Here is a 26,463-nt window from a genome sequence, read left to right on the forward strand (position 1 = left end):
ATCAGGGAAGGCTTCCTCATCTTAATTGTGGACTGAAGGGGAAATTAGCATTACCCATGTGAGTTGCGGATGTGAAAAGTCAGGATAGGAAAAACAATTCAAAGAAGGGATGGCATTTGGGGGAAGAGGTCAGTGAAGGCCTCCCACCAGGGAGATGACCAAGCTGATCACTGCAGGACAAGCAGGAGTTAGCCAGGTACAATGAGGGAAAGAAGGGTTTTGCAGGTAGAGAGTCACATATGTGAAGACACAGTGCTAAAGGGAGCACAGGAAGCTGGTAGGGGTGGGGTACAGGGCCCAGAGCTTAGAGTATAGATTGGTGCTGCTGCTGCTAAGTCGCTTCAGTTGTGTCCGACTCTTCACAACCTCATGGACTGCAGCCTACCAGGCTCTTCCGTCCATGGGATTTTCCAGGCAAGGGTACTGGAGTGGGTCTAAATCACCTCAATTGAGACACAGGTCCTTTCTACCTAAATAACTGATCAGATATCAATATGGACGTTAAAAATGCTTTGAGCACAAGAAGCAAGATAAAAGGAATGATTCACATTTAAAACATTGTACTTTTCATAAAAACTAGCATCACTTCATCCTACCAAGACATACAGATTTGGCTTCACTGACTGATCAGGAACGGAGGAAAATGGATATGGGTCCAAAACAGCTCCTTCACAAGGGAAATGTGAGGCTACAAGGTTTCTTGAACAACAATTTCCCCATTAGGTGGAGTATAGATTAGCCCTAACTAAATCGACTCAGGAGTCTTGGGAGACGGAGACAGTCAAGGAAGTCAAGACAATGGGTTAGACACTCAAAGACAGGTATGTTAGGACAAGAGAACAGGGTACAGCCTTGGGGTAATCAAATTTAAGGGACAGAAGAGAGATCTTGTAAGGGAGACTGAGAGGGCTCAGACCAGAAGAGATAAAGAGACTATTTCAGTGGCAATATTGGTCCACAGCAACAAATGCTGTCCAGCGGGAAGCAGAAGATATTTCAAGTCTGATAGTGTTCTATTCGATGAATGTATGATTATTTATTGGAACAAATCCCTATTAAAGGACATTTAAGTTGTTTTCAATTTCCCCTAATATAAATAAAGCTTCAGAGGATAGTTTAACCTTTCTGTGTATGTCTGCATAATAAACTATAGTATATGTCTGAAAATTTACTGATAGACCTTAACAAATAACCCTTCTGGAAAATCATGCCAATTTAAGTGCCCACAGCTGTGTGTAACAGGATTCACTCCAAATTTATAGAAAGACTATGGTAACTCATGGTTTATATTTTTTTTGAGGCATAACACATGCTCATGTGTGTTTTGGCAGTAAGTATATTCTCTTTTGCAAACTCCCTTTGAATGCTCACTTCTTTCCAATGGATTTGTTAAGAGTGTTACACATGTTACTTAATCTTTGTCTGACATATTAAAAAAATAGCGAGTTTTAAATTGAACTCTTTAATCATTTTAGTGTAGGCCATGAAATAAGAATCATTTATCCTCTTAACCAAGGTGTTAACCAATTGTCTCCAAACCATTTATTTCTGTATTCATTTGAAAAACCATCTTTATTTTATATTAAATTACTTAGGTACCTGAATATATTTCTAGATCCAGTGTTCTTTCCAGTATAAAAATTTGAATATTTCACTCACCTGTTTATTCTTCAGTGCCTCCACAGAGACATCAAAATAAGATCCAAGCTCAAAAGTATAGGAATCAAGGATGACCAGGCCACTACTCAGATTTTTGTCTCATTTCTTCCCATCTCCCTTGTTTTCTCTGTTCCTCCAAAAAGCCACATTCTCGATTATCCAATAAGCTACTCTACATGCCCACGGTGCCCTTCTTCCACCTCACCCAACATCTTTCATCTGGTGAATTCCTACTTACTGTCTATGACTCGGCATCATTTCTGATTCTTGTTAAAAGAAAACTGTACCTGAACATCATCTCCTATTCCATTTATTTACTTTTCATCAAAACTCTCATGATACCAAATTGTAGTTGTCTGTCTACATGTATGCTTATATTAATTCAGACCAGAACTTCCAGGTCCTAACACATGATATTCTTCTGGCAAATGGTTGATGAATTAATTCTAATTTAATACTTAGTCTACACTCTGCCAGATGATTTGCTAGGCACTAAGCTGTATGAATGTGAGAGTTGGACTATAAAGAAAGCTGAGCGCTGAAGAATTGATGCTATTGAACTGTGGTGTTGGAAAAGACCCTTGGACTGCAAAGAGATCCAACCAGTCCATCCTAAAGGAAATCAGTCTTGAATATTCATTGGAAGGACTGATGCTGAGGCTGAAACTCCAATACTTTGGCCGCCTGATGCGAAGAACTGACTCATTGGAAAAGACCCTGATGCTGGGAAGGATTGAGGGTGGGAGGAGAAGGGGACGACAGAGGATGAGATGGCTGGATGGCATCACCGACTCAATAGACATGAGTTTGAGTAGGCTCTGGGAGTTGGTGATGGACAGGGAGGCGTGGCATGCTGCAGTCCATGGGGTCTCAAAGAGTCGGACACGACTGAGCGACTCAACTGAACTGAACTAAACTGAACAAAATTAGAAAGTTCCAAGCAGCTACCTGGAGAATTTCTCTGAATATAAAGCCATCTAAGTGCAGATACTCTTTCTCCCCAATAAATAGAAAAGGTAAATGAGATATGAATGTCACTTTTTTTAAATATTAATTTTTCAAGTACTAGGAACGCTGTTATGCTGTATGAGAATTTGGATTGAGTGAATGCAACAGGACAGAATGAATGCAACGGAGTAGAATGAAGATTGGTCTGAGGCAAATTTGCAAAATTTGCCTGAACTGAACTGAAACTGACACAAAAATAACAAATCTCAGTTCCTACCTGATTACACTCACAATTTTACTTGAGATTTGTGATGTTTATAAATTCAAGTTAAATGAGAACCAACAGCCCTGCAAGAAGTTTCTTAAAAACCCACCTCCATGTATGAATTTGATGACAAAACCAGCTGCAACTAATATCAGATCAGATCAGTCGCTCAGTCATGTCCGACTCTTTGCGACCCCCTGAATCGCAGCACGCCAGGCCTCCCTGTCCATCACCAACTCCCAGAGTCCACTGAGACTCACGTCCATCGAGTCAGTGATGCCATCCAGCCATTTCATCCTCTGTCGTCCCCTTCTCCTCCTGCCCCCAATCCCTCCCAGCATCAGAGTCTTTTCCAATGAGTCAACTCTTCGCATGAGGTGGCCAAAGTACTGGAGTTTCAGCTTTCACATCATTCCTTCCAAAGAAATCCCAGGGCTGATCTCCTTCAGAATGGACTGGTTGGATCTCATATTAATAAGATATAATATATATGAAATATCAGAGAAAATGATAGCAAATCATTAAAATTAAAAAAATATATATAGTATCTTCCTTCAATTTAGTTCCTCACTTGCAGCTGTCTTGCATCCATCTCTAGAAATAAAAACTAAACAATCTAGAAGTTCATTCCATTTGTGTGTTTAAATACTCTGGATCCCCACTTGGAGAGCACCCAAATATTTAAGTGACACAATTTATTAAGAATAGCATAAGAGATCTTCTTACTTGATACACTTGTTCTGATCCAACTTTCCTAGAATGCCTGTTCAATTTCAAGCAAACTTCATTAAAAATTGAAATATTGAAAATCCCATCATCTTCTAAGAGATCATCACCTAAAAGATAAGAAAGAACACAGGGAAACGTTGCTAGCAAAACATACCATGATGAAGGACAACTGCAACTCCGAGAGCCAACAGAATGTTTAACAGCAGAAGCATCAAACCTGGCTCCAAGTTCTGGCTCTACAGCTTCTTAATTGCATGACCTTAGCTAAGTCACTTAACCCCTCTGACCCTCAATTTCCTTATTTGTGGAATCAAGCAATCCATGTTGCCTTTTTTATATCACAAGCATAAATAATGTATATATTTTTTTAAACAGTTGTAGGACTTTCCTTGTGGCTCAGTGGTCAAGAATACACCTGCCAATGTAGGGGATGTGGGTTCAATCCCTGGTCCGGGAAGATTCCGCATGCTGGAGGGACTAAGCCTAGGTGCCACAACTGCTGAGCCGGGGTACCCTAGAGTGTGCTCTGCAACAACAGAACTCACCGCAACAAGAAGGCTGAACACTGAAACTAGAAAGTAGTCTCCACTCACCACAACTAGAGAGAGCCCCGTGTGCAGCAACAAAAACCCAGAGCAGTCAAAAATCAATAAATAATAATAAAATAAATGAAACTATTGTTAACCAATAAAGGTGTGAGATTTTAGAAAGTTAATCCTATCATTTGGATTGTCCCATAAGTAAAGTGTCATGAAGGTAAGTATCTCAATAGGCAGAAAGTCTGAGAATAAGGAGAAAGCTGAATAAAAGTAAAGGTCAGGGATTAGAACTCTTAGAGCAAATGTTTCCAACCTAGAAGATGACCAGAAAGTAGATGACCAAGCAAGATGTTTGTTCTCAGCAGACAGTATTTCCAGGGCTCCTTAGATGAGAGCTAAGGCAGTAAAATAATCAAGAAGCAGATGTATTTCCGTCTTTGTATAGAAGAAAAGTAATTTCATGCCTCCTGCAGTCTAATTCATTCCTTCGATGTTCTATTTTCTTAAGGCAGTTAAAACAACAAAAAAAAGAAGTTTGTTAAGACCCCGCAGAGAGTCTAGTAATACCAAGGCTAATTTTCAAGAAAAAGCAGATTTCCTAACAAACAAGTCTGGACATTTTCTACAAATGTGAAAAAGCTTCAATGTTTAACAGAGAGAAGCTTTTTATAACAACCTTTCATGTGTATTTCTCCCACTGGAGTCTTTGCTACCTAAGAAGAAATAATGATAACAATAAACTTTTGTCTTCAAAATCAGAATTGTCCATTTCAAATTTTAAATATCACTGACATAGGCAGCACCAGGCAATCAGCTTGGAGAAAATAGTCTTGGCTGGATGGAGGAGCTTGGTGGGCTGCAGTCCATGGTGTCGCGAAGAGTCAGACACGACTTAGCGACTTCACTTTGACTTTTCACTTTCATGCATTGGAGAAGGAAATGGCAACCCACTCCAGTGTTCTTGCCTGGAGAATCCCAGGGACAGGGGAGCCTGGTAGGCTGCCATCTATGGGGTCACACAGAGTCAGACATGACTGAAATGACTTAGCAGCAGCAGCAGCTCTTATTGGAAGATGTAAAAATATGGTTATGAGAAAGAATTTGAAGACCTATCACAAGTGCTCTCTGATACCTTCACAACTTTCATTTTCAAGATTGCATAAGGATACCAGAAACAAAAATGGCCCCATGTATGCATGTGGTTTTGACGCATACCAAGTATACCTGTGTGAGCAATACCACATACAGTATATGTCTGTACACAAACAGAACATAAAGCAGAAGTATTGTCTGCAGAGTTCCTGTCTCAATATGATTTTCCCACTTATATCCCTTATGGTCTGAGGACAAAGGCATCTGGTTCCCACTTCCCACCCCCAACCCTGACAGAAGTGACGGAGAGTAGTAAAAATGGGTCAATTTGCATCTGGGTTGGAAAGAAGGGTTGACTGCCATCTATAAGGCAGAAACATGAAGATATTTCTACATAGCACAGTGTGGAAGAATCTGGGCAAAGAAAAAGGCTGAGAGCTCTGTGCAATATGCTTTCCAAGCAAAGGAGCAGGGTCCCAAAATTTCAACAGAAGGAACAGGGCAGACTGGTGCCCAGAGAGTTGGGGGCTGGAAGCAAGGACTGCTCCATCTGGAGCCCCTTAGCCTGGTGGCTCCCAATCCTAAATGCCCATCAGCAGATCTACAGGAAAGCTTGGACACTGGTGGGTTTTTTTCTTCTTTTTTTTAACTCACCAGGCAATTCTGATAAGCACCCAGGGTTACATACACTGTTTGTTCTCACTATTTCTACTTCTAATAATAATAGTCTCTCGTTAGCATAATGGAGATCATTAACAGAGAAGGACTTCTAAGTGGAGGCCTGGGGCTCTGGAGGTTCCATTTGACAGAGAGCTGTGGTCGGCAAAAGGGGCGACTTATTCCTTCCAGCCTCTGTAGGTCAAGGTCCACATGAAGCCAGGTGATGCTGAGCTGATGCAAGAGCTACAGTTTTATTGATCCAAGATAGCCAAGTGTTCAATCAGGGCAGGAGGCTTTCTTGCAGCTGCTCCTCAAAGGACACTGGATCATCCAACCAGCAGTAAATCCTTCAAGATGAGATCTGAGATAAGCATATCAATATTATCCAATAAGAAGTAAGACCAAAGGGAATGCCATCCATTTTATTATGAAGGGATCCAATAAGAAGTAAGACCAAAGGGAATGCCATCCATTTTATTATGAAGGGAATATCGATTCTAAATAAAACTTTAAAAAACATATTTATTTATTTATTTGACTGCCTCGGATCTAAGTTGCAGCACTCGAGATCTTTGTTCTCAGGGGAGATCTTTTCATTGGGAAGCACGAAGTGTCTAGTTGTGGCTCATGGGTTTCAGCATTTGTGGCTCACGGGCTTAGTTACCCCATGGCTTGTGGGATCTTAGTTCCCCTATCAGGGATCGAACTTGCATCCTCCGCGTGACAAGGTGAACTCTTTACCACTGGACCACCAGGGAAGTCCCTAAATAAAACTTTTACTTCCAAGGGTAAGTAATCATAATCAAGAAAGGGGGGAGCCTAAGAAATGATTCTACAAAGAAGAAGAGGGAGATCAAGCCTTGAAAGCAAAGAATGAAGACTGTTGAAAAAATATTGAGCAAAATAATGGCAAAACTCAGCAACATCTGTTTTGTACACTCAGTAAAAAATTTTAAAGATGTATTCAAACAGATAAAGGATGAGATGGTAGAAGAATGTGATAGCAGAGAGGAAACTGGTTGAGACAGGCAGAAATAAAAGAGGAACTGGAAGAGACAAAAAACAAAAGGAAATGAAAGTGCAGCAACAAAATTTAAAGTGCATCAGAAATGTCAATTCATAGACGCACAAATGCATCCAGAGAACAAACTTACTACATACTCACAGAGGGCAGAGCAAGATGGCATGGATGTAAAAAAAGAGAGAGAAAGTGGAAGACCAATGCAGATAGACAAGGAATTCCACATAGGAGTATTTGAAGTGCAAAAACAAATGTCAACCACAAATCGGCGCTTGCCATGGTCACCTACCTCTACAAAGATTAAATTATGTGCTACGGCAGCAGCTGAACTCCAACACCCGCTGAAGGAGTTCAGAGTGGAGAGCAGAAATGAGGCACTCTGTGCTCCCAGAAGACTGGCAGGGCAGGTCTTCAGATAGCTAGGTATCCTCAGGAGCTGATTTTATGAGCCCAATTCTTGTATCTCTTCATATCTAGAAAAGCCCTAAAATCCTTCTTGGTGAAGATTGTTTCTTGTGACTAGCAGAAGCTTCACGAGACAAGCAGAAAATTTCTACCAAAAAATCTGTACTTGATTCCATGTACTCCCCCTTTATCAAAATCACATATATAGTGTCCTTCAGCCCTATGTCTTTGGAACCATTTCTCAGAGCTATCTGAGGTGCTGCCTCCCAAGCAGCAGTCCTCATACTGCCCCAAATAAAACTTAACTCTCAACTCTCACACTGTGCACATTTTTTTAAGTTGACACAAACAAACAAAAACAATACTCAGAGATTTAATGAAAGAAAATATTCTTAATGTGTAGATAGACTGAAATGTGAAGATCCAAAAACTTACAGGGCTCTAGGAAAACTCTGTGAAAAACATTAACATGTATATAACCCATGATTGAAATTTCATGAAAGAAAAGATTTCTGTCTCATTCACTATTGAATTCCCAATGCCCAAAACTGTCAAACACATAGTAAGTGGTCAATAAGCATTTACCACATGCATGAGTAAATGATTAAAGTCTGGAACTTCACATATAAAGAAAACTATGATATCCAGGTTAAAAAGATCTGGGACAACTCAGAGGGATGGTATGGGGAGGGAGGAGGGAGGAGGGTTCAGGATGGGGAACACGTGTATGCCTGTGGCAGATTCATTTCGATATTTGGCAGAACCAATACAATATTTAAAGTTTAAAAATAAAATTAAAAATAAAAGAAATAGCATCTTTAAAATGTTGAAAGAAATAAAAGTCAACTTAGAATTCCATGTTCAGTTAAAATTTCCTTCAAATTTTTAATAGAAATAAATAAATATTTTTGACAAATAAAAAAAAAAGATCAGATTGTCTACATGGGATTGAAAAAAAAAAATCACACCTTCAAATTCCTCTTTCAAAATTTTAAATTCCCAAAGCCAATGTGAAACGCCTCCAGGATTCTGACAACGAAGGTTTTGTCCAATGATTTTATCTTCAATCAAGCTCCCATTCACTTGTGAAGACAACAAAATGAGGTTCTCAGATAATCCTGGGCTCAGAAAGTATCCCATTCCTCAGTAAGAAGATAGAAATCACGATGCAGAAAGAGAAATAAAAATAAAGGAAAACAGAAAAACTTTGGTATGAAAGAACCGCTAGTAAGCACTAAAACTATGAAAACATATAGCTGTTTATATAATTGTTATAAATATTGCTATAAGTTTATATAAAAATGAATTCTTGAAAGATGTAGTACATGTTAAAAATTATTAAAAATAAGAGGCTGGCAATAAAAAGCTGTATTAAGCCAGTAGCAAAAGGAAAGCAAAAGGGGAAGGAATAAAAGGAAGTAAAAAATGCTAACTTCCTTGTCTTTTTGGGGGAGAAGTCAACATGATTCCAGTCTCGACACTGGTAATAAGAGAAATACACATTCAAATGCGATTTGTTTTTGTTTTTGTTTTTTAATGTGTAGTACCGAATAAAAGCAAGATCTCTACTGTCTGAATCACTGAGAAAAGAACATTTGTGCAGCAAAGATAGAAGGCAATAGACATAGCAACAAAGCATTAAAAAGAGAAAAAATTAAGATGACAGAAGAAAGGAAAACCATATCACAAACGCTACTGTGTAAATGGATTAACTCTATTTTTCTTACAAACGTTTGCAACATATGCTATCTCCTCAAGTACATCCATAGTGATATTATCCAGACAGATTTTAAGAACAAAAGTGGGCAAAGGCATATCATGCAAGAAGAGCACAAAGAAGTCAAGAAAATCAGGGCAAAAGAATTATTAAATAGGCTAAAGTGAGCCACTTGTTAATAGCGCAAATTAGAATCTACAATTAGGACATCAATCATGAACATAAATATCATAACATCAAAATGTGTGAAACAAGCTATCAGAATGTACAAGACAAACTGAGAAGAATGGCAATCTGAATAAGCAAAAAATAATAACAACAACAAAAACAGAAGTCCTGAAAAGCCTTACCACTAAAGTTGATTTAAGACTAAATCTTACCTCATTTAAAAGCAAACACTACACCCAGTATTGCAAAACTTTGCCAAATAGTAAACCCCAAGAAAATGTCAGCAAATCCCCCCTAAAGAATACTAAAATTGAAAAAAAAAACCTAGAAATCAACAGCAAAGTGTAAATGTTGAGAATATTTTAAACCTACCACTTGATAACATACATAATTAATCTTTCAATCAATGGGGAAATCAAAATACCAAGTATATAATGCTTTGAAAGTAAAAATAAAGGGAACATATATTAACACCCTCATAAATAATTCTTCCATCAAGGGAAAATCAGAATAGCAATTACACCGTGTCTTGAAAGTAAAAATAAAGAGAATATGTATAAATGCCTAAGGAATTCCACCAAAGCTCAAATCCAGAAGGGAGAAAGAAGAACTGAAGATTTTTATCATCAAACAGAAAATAATGAAAATAAGTTGAACTATGCAATTAACTCAAGAATTTAGTAATAGAACAATATAATCAACTTAAGAGAATCCAGGAGAAGGAAATTGAAAAATGAGAGAAATTAATGAGATAAAAAATAATTTTAAAAACCCAGGAGATTATTCTTCAGGGAAAAGAATAGTAATGAAACAGACAACCAAAGCTAAGCAAATCAAGTGTTAAAAAGAAAGAAACACAAAACTAGGAATCAAAATAACCTGGGAATATATAATCTATAACTCCAGAGGAGCTGCCAACAAAAATTCCATTTGACATTCTGCCAATATATTATGTGAACGTATGGCAAAAATCACCACAATATTGTAAAGTAATTAGCCTCCAATTAAAATTTTTTTTAATTTTAAAAAATTAAAAATAAATAGATAAAAAATAAAATCACAACTAAATGGGCATTTTCTAGGAAAGTATAAATTATAAAAACTGACTCAAGAAAATGTAAGAAACATAAATAAATCCCCAAAACCACAGAAGAAATTGACAGTCATCAAAGAATTATCTCCCAAAGGGATGAAACTTAAATGATATTATGAGCAAGTGTGTCCAGCTTTAAAGAAAGGGGATAATCCTGAAGTGATATAAACTTTTCCAGGGTATAAAAACATGGAAAACTTCCCAATTCATTTAAAGAGAACTGGCATAAAGCTAACCATGAAAATCAGATGGCTAAATGTGCAGGATCTAAATGAACAGAATGACAAATCTTCACATGAAGGCATAAATAAACAGGAAAGGCAAAACTCGAGTAGATATGGAGAAAATGTAGAAATGTACCTTGTACCCAGTTGGGATAATTCAATATAAAGCCCAATCCTCACTAGATTAACTTGCAAATTTAATCTAGTTCCACTTAAAATTTCAGACAGAAGGAGGTCTGGAGACATTAACAGACTCAGCCAGGGTCACTCAACTCTTAAGCAGCAGAGTTAAGATGTAAATCCAGGTCTGTCTGAACCCAAAGACCATGCTTGCCCCAGCTGAAATTAACTTCAAAAGGTTGAAGAGGATGTTAGTAAAAACAGAGAACAATGAACAGCAATCTGTCATTGACTAAACAGGGACAGATGAGTTTGGAGTCTTAGGATGATCTTTTTATTCCTAATAAATCTACAGTGGTTTATTGTTAACTTTGAATAATTTTCTCTAATTAGTTACCATATTAAATTGACAATATCTTTCCCTAACATAGTCTTTACTTAGAAATAAATCATTTTATTTCTATACATGTACCCTGAGACCTATTTTGTATAATTTCATAGTCTGAATGATATTGTAAAGACTAACACACTTTTCATTTATTTCTGCCACATCCGTGTTACTTCCCAGTTCCTAGCAGCAGCAATACCTAAAGGTTGAGTTTTCTTAAATTCAATTCAGTCACTCAGTCATGTCCGACTCTGAGCCCGGCTTCCCTGTCCATCATCAACTCCCGGAGCTTGCTCAGACTCATGTCCATTGAGTCGGTGATGCCATCCAACCATCTCATCCTCTGTCGTCCCCTTCTCCTCCTGCCTTCAATCTTTCCCAACATCAGAGTCTTTTCCAATGAGTCAGTTCTTCACATCAGGTGGCCAAAGTATTGGAGCTTCAGCTTCAGCATCAGTCCTTCTAATGAATATTCAGGACTGACTGGTTGGATCTCCTTGCAGTCCAAGGGACTCTCAAGAGTCTTCTACAACACCACAGTTCAAAAGCATCAATTCTTCGGCGCTCAGCTTCCTTTATGGTCCAACTTAAGTAGGTTTTCTTAAATAGGACATCAAATAGCTAGCTGAAAACTACCTCAACTCATACAAGACAATAAATAACACCAATGGCTTCTCAAGGTTTGCTTTTAAAGAATTTAATTAATTTTGACATCCCACAACCAGAGTGCTGAAAAAAACTTATTGTAATTGTCATGATGATATAAAAATCCAGATGATATCTATGTGCCTTAGTGTTTATTACAACTTCCTGAGGCTCCTTCCCTCCAATCTGCTTTCGAACCAACTTCTACCCTCCTGCATCCTAAGGCTGCCTCCTCCTCTCCACCTGCTCACCCTCACTTTGAATCCCCACCCCTAATCAGTCCTGGGGTCATTTCTCATCCTAGATGTACAGCTCCTGGGTCAGCCTCCCTGGCTCCTCCTTTGTCATAGGCAAGAGTAAGAAATGACTTTTGAGTTTCCCACCAAAGATAAGCCAGATGGCTACCCTCTATTGCCTTGGACAACTGAAACAGAGGGCATCACTGCCTACTGCTGTCTTTTAAATGCCTTCTTGTTACCTTCCACGTCAACTAGAGGACCCAGCTGAGAATCCATACATCAGTGCCCATTCAGTCTGGCATCCTTAGGACAGGAATCTCTCCTACTAGCTCTGCTCCGGTTCTGACCCCTGGAGTAATTAACCCCTTGGCTGCAAACCTTAGAAAGTAACTGTGAACTCTCCTGACCTGTGGATTCTGAAGCACATTCCCCACATCCTGCGCTTAGCATTCTCTAGGAGGAAATGAGACTTCACTTCCACCTACCAGCTGTCTGGAACTCAGTGACGGCTGGCACGGAGCGTCGGGGAGGGGCTGTAGAAATGTTCACGGTGTAGTTGGTGCCCGGGTACAGGTCTAGGCACACTTCTGGGGTCCTGCTCTCTGTGGTCAAATTAACTGTCTCCTCATGACCTGATTCCAGGGGGTCCAACCGCTGTCCTTTTAGGTATATCTTTGTGAGGGGAAAAGACAAGAGAACCCACCATGACTCCACTGAAAACAACCAAGAGAGATTTTGTAGTGCTGGAAACTAGTCTCTTACTACTCCCTTTTATACTGCACTGCTCACCCTGGGGCAGGCAAACAGGGCAAACCTCTGCTATCAGGCCTCTGATGATGAAATCTGATCAGCCCGGTAATCCAGAAACCCTGAGAAGTGACATAAAATGGAGAGTTTCTCTAAGGAGTGCTATCCTGCACTCAAATGACCAGCGATCAATGGAGGCAGTCACAACCCGAGACTCGCTCGCTGCATCCTGCCACCCAGGCAGCAGATGCTTCTAGGCCTGCTCTGGGGGAGTGACACACGAGAGCTTGGAAACAAGCAATCATGATGATGCCAAATATAAATACACCCCCCACGCATACACCCTGGAGGATGACAAGCACGTTAAACACCACATGTAAAATAAAATAATCCAGATATCTGAAAAACTCTACTCACTTTAAAAAGGACTATGGGATTGGAGAGCTATTTGATTGAGAAGCACTTCCGGAAGCAAGTTCCTCTGACTCTCATTCCCATGGTAACCATCTCTGCCCTGGCAGAAAAAAAAGGAGTTCACTTCACTTACCACATATTCGATCTTGGAGTTTATTCTTCCTGGGTTTATTTGCCACCTCACACAGGTGTTATTAAACAGTGACACCTCATTAATTTCTATAATTATTTCTAAAAGAAAAAAAGAAAGAATCCACTCAACAAAATGCATCAAAAGACTTTGGAAAAATCCTAATGGCCAGCCCATTAGAGGGCATGACTTTGTTTACTTGCCCAGCTGGTCTCTCTGCTGGTCACCATTCACACTAGGATTCAGAAACCAAATCAGCAGTTCAAGCTATCCCAGGCCAATCACCCAATTTAACTTTATCATGAGTGAGCTCGGCCCATGACCTGATGTGGAAGAAAAAGCTGAGAATTCCCTTAAGTACAGGTGAGAATTCCAGCCTGTGATTGGCCTGACAGGCCACTGGATGCCACTGGCATTCCATTCCTGGGGGAAGGAAAGGGACCCAGAGCCGAGCCCTGAACCTTCCCTGCAGCTGCGCAGGTTAGACCAGCTTCCGGTTCCCTCATCCCACTGACTCATGGAGCGTTTTGATCGCCAGGTCACTGCTGTTCCCAGGAGGGAAATGACACAGATCACCACCCATGACCATTCCTCAGGAGCAGCCCATTGCGGGTAAGCTAAATAAATTCTCCACGAGGTCCCTGGAACCATTTAAACCTGATTCGGAAGACACTAATTTCTTTAAGTTGTTCTGTTTCTTTTAAATATTCTGCATGTGGCGGGGCGGGGGTGACCAATTGAAAGGGTAGCATTGAAACATACACATTACATATGTAAAATAGATCGCTAATGGGAAGTTGCTGTATGTCACAGGGAGCTCAACGCAGTACTCTGACAACCTAGAGGGGTGGGATGGGGTGGGAGGGAGGCTCAAGAGGGAGGGGACATATGTATACTTATGGCTGATTCACGTTGTTATATGGCAGAAGCCAACACAATATTGTAAAGCAATCATTCTCCAATTAAAATTTTTCAAATAAATAAATGTTCTGTACATATTTCATGTAATAAATTTAGCAATGTGGGAAACTGTATTATGGCCTTGGGTCCTGAGATAACAGTTTCCAATGAACCTAGTAAATGACTTAGGAAGTTGTTCAGATGAGAATGGGGAAAGGACTTAGCTTTTTCTCTATTTAACAAATTTCCTGCAGATAAGTAAAACTATTTTTACTTACAGCTGACATGCTCTTGTCTAAAAAAAGTCTTAAGGAATTCACACACACACACACACAATTAAAGCTAAGAAACAACTTCAACCAGGTAGCAGGATACAAGGTCAATGTACAAAAAGCAATTGCATTCCTGTCCACTATTAATGAACAAGCCAAAGATGAAATTTAAAAAAAAAACTCACTTACAACAGCATCAAAAGGAATAAAATTCCCTGCAGGTGAGTGAAAGTCGCTCGGTCATGTCTGACCCCATGGACTGTACAGTCCATGAGATTTTCCAGGCCAGAACACTGGAGTGGGTAGCCTTTCCCTTCTCCAGGGGATCTTCCCAACCCAGGGATCGAACCCAGGTCTCCCACATTATAGGCAGATTCTTTATTAGCTGAGGCACCAGGGAAACCCAAGAATACTGGAGTGGGTAGCCTATCCCTTCTCCAGCAGATTTTCCCAACCCAGAAGTTGAACTAGGGTCTCCTACATTGCAGGCGGATTCTTTACCAACTGAGCTATCAGGGAAGCCCTATTCCCTGCAGGTAGAAGTTACCAAACTATCACCTCTAGAGGAGAGAATCAACATCTCACCAAAGGGGAATATTCCCCAGCCTACATTCAAGCTTCCCCACTGAAGCAGATGCCCCTTACGGATGTTTTAGACCCTCTCAGCTCACATGCCCCTTGCTCCTGCCCTGTCTGAGCTTTGACAACATGACCATGTCTTATCTCCCAGGCTGGGGTTTCCCTGCTGCATGTGCAACCTGGAAGTGGGGGGGAATGAACACTTTCTGAAAGACAGGAAGTACTGGAAAAATCTGACCCTTACTTTTCTTCCCCTTGTGGTGAAGCTTCCCCAGGGCGCTGCTACACTGATGGAGCGATCACGTGCACTCAGTAAGGACCAGGGCAACAAGGAATCCTCATGCTGGCTCGGCTTCCTTCCCTGCTCTGCCCACCTCAGCCTTCACTCCTGCTTCCTGGGATGTGTGTGTGTGTGTGTGTGTGTGTGTGTTAGTTGCTCAGTCAAGTCCAATTCTTTGAGACCTCATGGACTGTAGCCTGTCCAGGCTCCTCTGTCCATGGGATTTCCTAGGCAAGAATACTGGAGTGGGATGCCACTGCCTTCTCCAGGGGATCTTTCCAACCCAGGGATCAAACCCACGTCTCCTGCATTAGCAGGCAGATTCTTTACCCCGAGCCACCTGGAAAGCCCCATTTCTTCATACTCAGAACCAATGCTACCTTTAGACAGACCCTAATCTACTGACCCCCTTGCCCATGGAAGATTTTATATGTTTACTAAATCACCCAATCAGCAGCACTGCCGAGATTTGATGTCACACATGACCTGGTCATGGGTAAGCCCAGTCAGCTGACAGTAAGTGGGAATAAATGGAGGCAGGAGGAGGAAAAGAGACACATTTCTGGAGAGACCACAGAGGATCAAGCATGCCCATCTACTGCACTCCTGGGTCATTACATCAGTGCGTCTTCCTGGAGCACAAATAATTTGAAATCAAAGAAATATTCCAGGTGTGGACATGGGTACTCTGATGGATGCAAAGATCCAAGCCATCCACTTCCTTGGGTAGCATGACGATGACACTGGCAACAGGCTTTTGTCAGCTTGAAAAAGCCCCAAATATTCCCAGCCCCTTCCCTCTGCAGCCCGTCAAAGCGTCAGAGTTCTAGACTCCTCTGTTCACTCCCACAGCCCCGACACTCACCCCCTGGTCCAGAGGGAAAAGGAAACACCCACTCCTCACCTTGTCGCTGAGTTGCCATTAAAGCATACTTCCTTCCCACTCGGGACCCTTTGCTACCCAAGCAGAGATTAGAAAGGAGACATGAGGCAAAACCAAAACAATATTGTAAAGTAATTAGCCTCCAATTAAAATAAATAAATTAAAAATTTTTAAAAAGTTCTAACCCTGTTATCCTAAAATGTAAAAAAAAAAAGAGAGACATGAAAGTTTCCTTTCTTGTTCTTCCTTTTTGCTCATTCACTATGACAACCACAAATGACATCTCAGAAATGCCATCTGCCTCCAGCCTGTGCCCTCCGCTCTGCACAGATGGGACCCAGATCTTTTTGTAGGGAGGTCAGCTATTTCATCCCAAGGAGTAGTTGAACAAAATTCAGTTGCTCTTCCCTCCAGGTGTCTACACACCAGCTGGAAAGACTTCTTTGTAAATGTATCAGATATTAAACATCTACATTCATGCTGCCCTTTTAAAAGAGATGACTTGGGAGGCTACACCTTCATTCTAATAGTACTGAAAACTAAAAACACTTTTGGAAGTTCTCTTTGGAACTGAGTCCAGGGCACTTTATTCACCATTGACCCTTAACTGAACCATCATTGAACACCAAACATCCTCCCCTGCCAGGCACTGGGCTGATGATCAGAAGGTAAATCTTTCCCTCAGGAACACTGTATCTAATGGAGGAAGCTAACACACAAGCAGATAAATCATGATTCCATCAATATCAGAACAAAGTTACACACAAGTACCACAGGGTATCTAGAAAGAAGCCACCAACTCTCACCGGAAGAACAGGAAGCCGGCTTCATGGAGGCCATGCAACCCTTCATGGCTGCAGGGCTTAAGAGTGGGGAAGACATCTAAGCAGGTCCAAAGTCCTAGGTGTAACCGGTATGGACAATTTCAGAGTGGTGATGTGTAACATGCTGGAGAGGAGGAGGAGGGGCAGCAAGGTTTCAGAAAGAGAACAGGATCAGACTTGGGAAGACCTGTGCACCAGACTAAACACAGACTTACTCCTACCAGCCACGGAGAGCTAAACGCAGGAAGATGGTGGGGACTTTTTTTTTTTTTTTAAGAAAGATACCTCTGGAGGAGGAATTCCCTGGTGGTCCAGTGGCTAAGTCTCTGAGCTTCTGATGCAGGGGCACAAGCTCGATCCTTGGTTGGGAATCTGAGGTCCCATGCTGCATGGTGTGGCCAAAAAAAAAATTTTTTTTAATTAAAAGAAAAAAAAAATAACTCTGGTGTGTTTTGAAGGAAAAACTGGAGGTCACAAGGAAAGAATTTGACCGCCTTTACTCAGTGATTCCAATACATCAAACACTGATATATGGGTCTTTATAGACTTGATCACATCTTCACAGTAGTCATGAGAAGAAATCATAAAGTCAATTATAGGTGAACATTTACTGAGTTCTTACTATGGACCAGATGTTATCCCTCGTGGCTCAGACAGTAAAACATCTGCCTACAATGCGGGAGACCTGGGTTCAATTCCTGGGTCAGGAAGATCTCCTGGAGAAGGAAATGGTAACCCACTCCAGTATTCTTGCCTGGAAAATCCCATGGATGGAGGAGCCTGGTGGGCTACAGTCCATGGGTCACAAAGAGTCAGACACGACTGAGCAAGTTAAAAGGTAAAAGGTACTATGGACCAGATGGTGTGGACAGAAGCAGTAAGCAGTAACCAGTCAAGTCAGAATTCAGAACTAGACCCGCCAGACTCCAAAACCCAGAGCCTTTGCACTGAAGAAGTTACTTAGCAAAAAGGTGAAAATATGGAATCAGGGCACTGCCTTGAAAACCATAAGCAATAGTTTCTCCTGAAGGAGAAGCAGTAGGAAATGAGTGATAAGGCGTCTAGGCTGACTGCCAGTCTCTAAGCCTGAGAGTCTGAATGGATTGCCTTCTCCTGTTCTCATAAGAAACATGGGAGGAAGGAGAACGCATTTGTGAGCAAGAAACTAATGAATTGTGCTTAGAACATGCTGCTGCTGCTGCTGCTAAGTCACTTCAGTCATGTCCGACTCTGTGCTAAGTCTGAGTTAATCTATCTAGGTGAAAAACCTTTCTTGAAGGTCATCAATGTGTGGATGGCAATTGAAGCTCTGGGTGCAGGTGACCCACCCCCGTACAATGTGGAGAGTGGGCAGCACAACAGCAGGGGACTAAGACACAAGGGGAAATCAGAGGAGAGAGCGACACGGAAGGAGGTCAGTGGTTGGCGAGGACAGTCCGATGCCTTGGGAGTCAAGGACAGAGAAGATCTGCAGTCATGTATATTTCCTCAAAAGTTATCTCCCTTCCTTCCCACCGAACACCCCAACCTTCTCACCCCTACCCGAGAAGAGAGTGGAGCAGAACATGAGGCAGCAAGGGCTTGATCTCTCACCCTTCTCGCATATGGCTCTTTCTCTCCCAAAGAAGGGCACACGGTTCCATGATCAGACTTGAGATCTGACTGGAGAGAGGCAGGCAGAGCAGATCTCTGGCTTGTCCAGTTGTAGGACACTTAGGCCTCCCCGGCTTTAAACAAAGGAGGCCCCCACATGATCCAAATGAACGCTACATTGAACTTTGAGCATGAAAGCCTTCACTGGTGATAAAGTACTTTTGCTTTGCTTTAGATTCTGCATGTGGTCCATGGTTGCATGTGTGAGTAAATGTACATATATACAAAGATATATATTTTAGCATTCTATTGGCATTTAGTATTTCTCTGTGGTACTCATCACATTTGTAATGACTAATTTTGTAATTAGTTATTTAACATCTAAGTCTATCTCTCCTGAGGGTTTGGACCATGAACAGGGCTGAGCACCAAAGAATTGATGCTTTGGAACGGTGGTACTGGAGAAGACTCTTGAGAGTCCCTTGGACTGCAAGGAGATCAAACCAGTCAACCCTAAGGGAAATCAACCCTGAATATTCATTGGAAGGACTGATGCTGAAGCTGAAGCTCCGAAACTTCGGCCACCTGATGCGAAGAACTGACTCATTGGAAAAGACCCTGATGTTGGCAAAAATTGAAAGCAGGAGAAGGGGACAACAGAGAACGAGATGGTTGGATGGCATCACTGACTCAATGGACATGAATTTGAGCAAGCTCTGGGAGATGATGAAAGACAGGGAAGCCTGGCATGCTGGAGTCTACGGGGTCTCAAAGAGATAGACACAACTGAGTGACTGAACAATAATAACAAATCTCTCCTGAATGTGAGCTCTATAACAGCAAAGACAAACAAGGTCTATCTCTCTATCCCCAGAAACTAACACAGTTGGTTGGACGCAGATATTTTTAAACTATTTATCATTTGGTTGATTGATTAAATAGATGGATGAATATATGGATAAATGGTGGGCAATGCTAAGTGTTATGAAAAGATTAAAAGGAACAAGGATTGATGCTAGAAGATGAATTTGACGGTTAGGTGGTCATTAAGAAACCTTGGTGAGAGAACCACAGTGCACTGGGGTGTTGGACGCCTGCAGGAGATTCTCCTGCAGGAGAGCCTGAGACAAGAATGGGGTGGGAGGGGACTGAGTCAGTGAGCACACCCCGCTCTCTCAGAAGCCCCATTGTGGGCAGGGCCTGGTCTAACATACTCAATTTTGGTTTCCAATTTTATATCCATGTTCTTTATTTTTGAAAACAGTAAAAGATCCTACCAAATAAATTCAGGAGACCTTAGCAGATGGTCAAGCTGGAGGTCATTTCTAGGTGAAAACAGTACCTGATTTCAAAACTAACATGACCAATCTTCCAATGTGATGCATTAAACTACCTTCAAAGGCCATCCTAGTTGGATTACAAAACAGAAACATTTTGATAATAGCATCATTGAAATGAGAGTATGGCTCCCTCCCCAAGGTGACAATGTTAAACAAAGCGTGTTTGCTTATAAGGGTTCTGCTGTGCTTCCTGTTTGTTTTTAGTCTTTGCATGCTAAGCTACTTCAGTCGTGTACGACTCTTTGCAACCCTATGGCCGGTAGCACTCCAGGCTGCTCTATCCGTGGGATTCTCCAGGCAAGAATACTGGAATGAGTTGCCGTTTCCTCCTCACGGGAATCTTCCTGACCCAGGGATCGAACCCACGTCTCTACCTCTCCTGCACTGGCAGGCCAGTTCTTTGCCACCAGTACCACCTGGGAGGCCCTTCCAGTCTTTAGGGGAAGAGCAGCATGACTTAGAGTATGCTTTTCTAAAATGCTTCATACACTTTAGGATGAGTTTTGCTGACACCTGAATACATTTCTATAGGCTCGCCTGGTATTGACTTTTGAAAAAAACGAGGTATTAACATCAAATTCATGCCATCACATATATTACAAAGTGTCCTTGGTCAATAAATTTAAGCTACAAATTTAAGTTTTAAATCTAAGTTGTTTAAAGAAACATTAAATAACCAATACTTTTCCTCTGACAAACTCTGTCAGGGTGATCTACAAATAGTTCAACCTCGGGAAACTGGTAGGAGACAGATCTCGGGCCTCAAGACCTAAGTTCAAATCCTGTCTCTGCCATTTACTAGTCACTGAATGACCCTGTGAAAGTTGTTTCACTTTTACGAGTCTCAGATTACTCATCTATGAAATGAAAATATCAATACTTGTTTCACCAGGTTTTTCTGAGGCCACAATGAAACCAAGCATTAAGGCTCCTGGCAGAGCCGTGGGTGTCTAAGCTGGTGTGTGATCCATGGCAGCTGTAATGTCTGATGGTCTAACATTATGTACGTAAACAAATTCCAGGCATGTGGCTATTTGCATGTGTGCCCATTTATTCCGGCTGACCTTTCTCTTCTATCTGAAATATGTCGAGCTGCAAGTGAGCACTCACTGGGCTGAAGAGCAGCATCAACAACAACAAAAGTAGAAGGAGCAGAAGCTAACAGGAGGCCTGGAAGCATTTGCACTCCTGTGCCTGAGTCGGGTGAGGGACTCAGAGAGGCTCCCAGCAGTCAAACAGTCTGCATTTCAATAGAGATGCTGCTCTTCTAAGAGCCTGGAGTGAGTGAGCATCAACTTCATAATTATTAACTCAGATTCTAAACATAAAAAGCCAAATGACCTGTGCAGAATGAAAGCCAGGGACAGTCTTATCAAGAATGAATCAGTCTCTTTGATCTTGAGGTAAGCCGACTCACTGAACATCAAGCTTCCACCTGGGGTTTTTCCCGACACCAACATAATTGCCTATTCTCGGCTGTCTGGAGTTTCCAGTCTAAACTGGCCTTAAAAAAAAAAGGTCCCAACACCTTGCCAGAGTTCATACTCCATTCAAAACGTATACAGTTCTAACTGAATCACTGTGCTTTACAGCAGAAATCAATACAACATTGTAAATCAACTATACTTCAATAAATTTTTTAAATATATGTGTTTCTAAGCTACTAGTTCAAATAAGCAGGGACTTCAAAATTATTTTTAACTAAGAACAACCCAAGTAAAATGAGAAATTATTCCACCCAATTTGGAATTAAATGTTCAAGTATAAAAAGAGGGGTAAACAGAATGGAAACAGAGGACCAGGGTAAAAGGTATTCACGGGTTAGGCAGAAAAGTAGAAAAAAATTGGAAAAAAGTGAACATTGAGGAGGGTAAATACAAAATACACAGAAAGAGGTAAGGCAGAAGGGGGTGGTAGGAAGAAATGGGTGAAAAATAGGAAAAAGAAGGAAGGAGGGGCAGCTGAGCAAGAGCCATGGTAATCAGCCTCTCTCACTACAGTTCCAGAACCGTCTCCTACCTACCCACCCAGAGATCCTGTGCATTGTGCCATGAATTAATCAGCATGTAAATCGCCCCCTTTATCTGCGGAAATTGAATTTAGCTGCCAATCTTGATTGAGGGCATAGAGGCCTCCTCAGAGAAAGATCACAGCTCTCGGGGAGAATGCCTTTTCTCTTCTTAAATCAAAGCTTGCATAAGCCCATGGAAACAGCTGCAGCTGGAGCCACAGACATTGTGAAAGGTGGCAGGCTGAGGTCGGTAATTATAATTAGCAGTTACATAACATGTTTGTTCTTCAAAGTGCTCTACAAGCATCAGCTAATTAATAGCTTACTATGCCCCATGCAGATCCACTGGTTTTTCAGGGAGTGACTAATCCTAGTGCTCCCACTGAATTCTGAATGCTGGGGGCACAGCAGCTTGAGCCTTGCAGAAAATGGCTAAGGGTCCTGATGCTACACCCAGCTCTCAGACCCAGTGACTCCGCAGGTAGCTCTGGCCCAAGGCCACCTCCCCACATGTTGAATTCAGCCATCCACGAGGCAGCTGCCTCATTTCCTCCAAATAACTTAGAGGTGCTGTTGGAGAGGCAGTCATTGTTTGGGAAGGCTATCAGTCTGGTTTGAAATGGCATTAGCTCGTCTCAATGTTTCCAATGATGAAGATGGGGACTCTGGAGTCCTTGGTGTTAGTTACAGGTTTGCCCTTGCTTCTCTGTGCAAGTTGGACAAGTCAGTGGGACCTAAGAGAAGGCTGATCTAGATCTCTGGGTTCTCATCCAAGTCTACCCCTCCTTGTTGCTATGGCTGCAATCTCTAACCTACATCCTGCTGCAGCAGTGGTATAGATAACTAAATGTGGAAAATGCATGGCACAGACATGGTTTCAGCAACAGGACTGAGTTCTTCATCTTCTCCAGGGTTCTTTACCCAAGGGTTTCAATATTAAATGTATATTTGTATGTGCATTTCTTTGGAGAAAAATCTGTTTACTCCATTGCCCCATAAATTCCAAAAAGATAGTGTCCAGCAAAGTACCCCACACACAATGTATGCTAAATAAATATCTATTGAATGAATTGATAGATTTCTTAAAATCCCAGTCCCACAAATGGTCATAAACCCTTCCTCTATGGACAAATAATAACCTGCAGTCCATGTGTTATATTTGCTCATGCTAGACTTTCCTTTAGAAAACTTAAATTGACAAGACTCAAGTAGAGACATTACTTTGCCAACAAAGGTCCATCTAGTTAAGGCTATGGTTTTTCCAGGTGTCATGTATGAATGTGAGAGTTGGACTATAAAGAAAGCTGAGCACCGAAGAACTGATCCTTTTGAACTGCGGTGTTGGAGAAGACTCTTGAGAGTCCCTTGGACTTCAAGGAGATCTAACCAGCCCATTCTAAAGGAGATCAGTCTTGAGTGTTTATTGGAAGGACTGATGTTGAAGCTGAAACTCCAATTCTTTGGCCACCTGATGTGAAGAGCTGACTCATTTGAAAAGACCCTGGTGCTGGGAAAGATTGAAGGCAGAAGGAGAAGGGGACAACAGAGGATGAGACGGTTGGATGGCATCACCGACTCAATGGACATGAGTTTGGGTAAACTCCGGGAGTTGGTGATGGATAGGGAGGCCTGGCATGCTGAGGTTTATGGGGTCGCAAAGCGTCGGACACAACTGAGCGATTGAACTGAACTGAACTGAAGACACTCTGCCATAATTCAACTGCAAGTCAGTCCAGAGACCCAAACCAAAGCTACCTTGGGATTTCACTCCTCAGAGATCTGTCTTCAGAGCCAAGCAAGTCAACATCTAGAAACAAATTACCAGAGTCATTCAAGACTTTTGCTGCTGCTGCTAAGTCGCTTCAGTCATGTCCAACTCTGTGCGACCCCATAGACGGCAGCCCACCAGGCTCCCCCGTCCCTGGGATTCTCCAGGCAAGAACACTGGAGTGGCTTGCCATTTCCTTCTCCAATGCATGAAAGTGAAAAGTGAAAGTGAAGTCGCTCAGTCATATCTGACTCTTCACAACCCCATGGACTGCAGCCTACCAGGCTCCTCTGTCCATGGGATTTTCTAGGCAAGAGTACTGGAGTGGGGTGCCATTGCCTTCTCCCATTCAAGACTAGGTGACAACAATTTGTCACACCCTGGGCCAACTATCACAAGCCTAAGAATCACTGCCTTTCCCCACCTTGTTTTTTGGAGGCCAAGGTGAAATAAAGCATGTGGAAGTCTATACTTCTGACTCATGAGAGGATCCGCTTCAAGTCAGGCTAATAATTTCAGTAAAAGACCTAACATGAGCACAGTGGTTTAAATTTTGAAATGTTCCCTGTAGATTATCTCATTTGATTCCCTCTCAACAACTATGTGAAGTAGGAAAAACAGGCTATATTTCCTCCTCTTACAGACTAGGAAACTGAGGCTCTAAGAGAATAATGCCTTACATGATGACACACAGCTAGCACAGGGGACTGCTAGAATTTGAACTGAAGTCTCAAAACCCCTTTTCACAGCTAATCCCATTTGAGGGAATATATCAAAAGAATTGTGAACTTCCCAGGTGGCGCTAATGGTAAAGAACCCGCCTCCCAAAGCAGGAGACATAAGAGATGCAGGTTTGATTCCAGGGTTGGGAAGATCCCCTGGAGGAGGGCATGGCAATGCACTTCAATATTCTCACCTGGAGAATCCCATGGACAGAGTAGCTGGTGGGCTACAGTCCATGGGGTCGTAAAGAGTCAGACACAATGGAAGCAACTTAGCACAGCAGGCACATCCAAAAGAATTCAAATCAAGGTCTCAAAGAGATATTTGTAAGCCCGTGCTCAGAGGGGCATTAGTCTCAATAACCAAAAGGTGGAAGCAACAGAACTGTCCATCAACAGATGAACAGATAAGCATAATGTGTATATAAACACAGCAGAATATTATCATTCAGCCAGAAAAAATAAGGAAACACCACCATTGGCAACAACAGGGATAAACCTGGAGTACATTATGTTAAGGATCATAAGCCAGCCACGGAAGGATAAATACTAATGGTTTTGCTTACTTGAGGTCAGTTAGCCAAACTCATACAAACAGAAAGCAGAATGGTGGTACCAGAAGCTGTGGGGAGTGGGAAAATAGGGAGTTACTCTTTAATGGATACAGACTTTCAGTTTTTCAAGATGAAAAAGTTCTGGAGACTGGTTGCACAATGTGAAAATAGTTAACACCGAAAAAGCGTTAAGATGGTAGATTTTATGTTGTGCATATTTTACCACAATTAAAAATAAACATTAAAAACCTCGCTATACATGACACCACCTTTTCTCTGAAAAGCTGTCAACATTTGCTTAATTAGGACTTTCAAGTAAGCCCCCCTGTGAAAATGGTTCATAGAGAAAAGTCTCTCAGCCAACCAAGCAGAAGAGATAGGAGTCACTGTGATTGAAGATGAGTTTCAAAAGACAAATGCATAATGTTTTCTATCCAAATTATTTTCCCAATCCACCCTTTAAATCTTCAGGGTTCGGCTGACAAATCTAAAGTCAAGTGCCCGCTGGGGTAAGGGCATGGCTAGGTGCAGTGCACAGAGCAAGCAAGCAAAGGCTTTAGGGTCCATACTCCTGCTAGCTATTTACCTCCAGGAGACAGGGGCCCTACAGGATGGGGGTTATACCTGAGCATGACGAAGCACTGGTTCTCCAGGTGCCCTTCTCTGTGCAAACGGAAGTGATCTTTCCTCCAGGGCTCTCAAAGCCCTCTAGACAGACATAGTGAGCCACACTGCCCAGTCTGGAGCTGTGATTCCCCTCTAGGATCGCGTGCTGCACTTCTGGAGGGCGGCCACAGTCAATCTCTGCAATAAGAAGTAGGACGGCATTTGTTATGACCCATGACTTCCATCCCATAATTCACCTTTTAGAAATAAACATTCAGCAATGATAGAGTCCAGTCATATGGGATAAGGAAAGACATTAACCCCATCAAATAATTCAACCGCAGATACATAACATAAGATTGTTCAGAAGTAAAGAAAACAGAGTTCTCTGAGCTTAATGAAATTTACAAACATGTATATATAGAAAACATTCTAATTATGAGATTATTTATACTATAGAGAACTCCTTGGTCAATGAAAGAATCCATCTCAGGGTTCTTTTAAACACTAAGATTTTTCTGCTATCTTTATCTTCAGGTCATTAACTCCTGAGTAGATAATAATATAACTGTAGGTTTTTTTGGCCAACTGAAGAGTAAACAAAATACATACAAAATCTCTGAACTTTTTAAAGGAAATTAACGGGGAAAGTTAATTAACATTCAATGTAGATACACCTTTCAAAGGGAAAAAATCAGCTACATAGAGGGAGACAAGCCTGGATTTATAAAATGAATGTGAAATTTCTTCTCTGCAACTCCGACTACTGGAAGACACTGGAATACTTACAGAGAACAATCTGAAGGACAAGGATTACGACATTGCCATTTTAGACCCAGCCAAACTTTGCCTCATAGAAGAATAAAAAAGTCACTTTCGAGTATTTTAGAATTCTTAAAAAATCTATGTGTGTGCCTTTTCTAGGAAA

The 26,463-nt window shown here is 41.5% G+C and overlaps 1 protein-coding gene across 1 annotated transcript in view; it reads right to left on the reverse strand.

Annotated features, from left to right (window-relative positions):
- SUSD1 (sushi domain containing 1) overlaps positions 1-26,463 on the reverse strand; it is a 136,170-nt gene that overhangs the window by 63,791 nt on the left and 45,916 nt on the right. The window contains exons 6-9 of the mRNA XM_044940451.2: positions 25,554-25,733; positions 13,207-13,304; positions 12,398-12,584; positions 3,599-3,708 (exon numbers count right to left, since the gene is read on the reverse strand). Coding sequence (XP_044796386.2) covers positions 3,599-3,708; positions 12,398-12,584; positions 13,207-13,304; positions 25,554-25,733 — 575 coding nt within the window. The remainder of the gene's footprint in view (positions 1-3,598; positions 3,709-12,397; positions 12,585-13,206; positions 13,305-25,553; positions 25,734-26,463) is intronic.

Source organism: Bubalus bubalis, chromosome 3 (genome assembly GCF_019923935.1).
Source record: "Bubalus bubalis isolate 160015118507 breed Murrah chromosome 3, NDDB_SH_1, whole genome shotgun sequence".
Classification (NCBI taxonomy): Eukaryota; Metazoa; Chordata; class Mammalia; order Artiodactyla; family Bovidae; genus Bubalus; species Bubalus bubalis.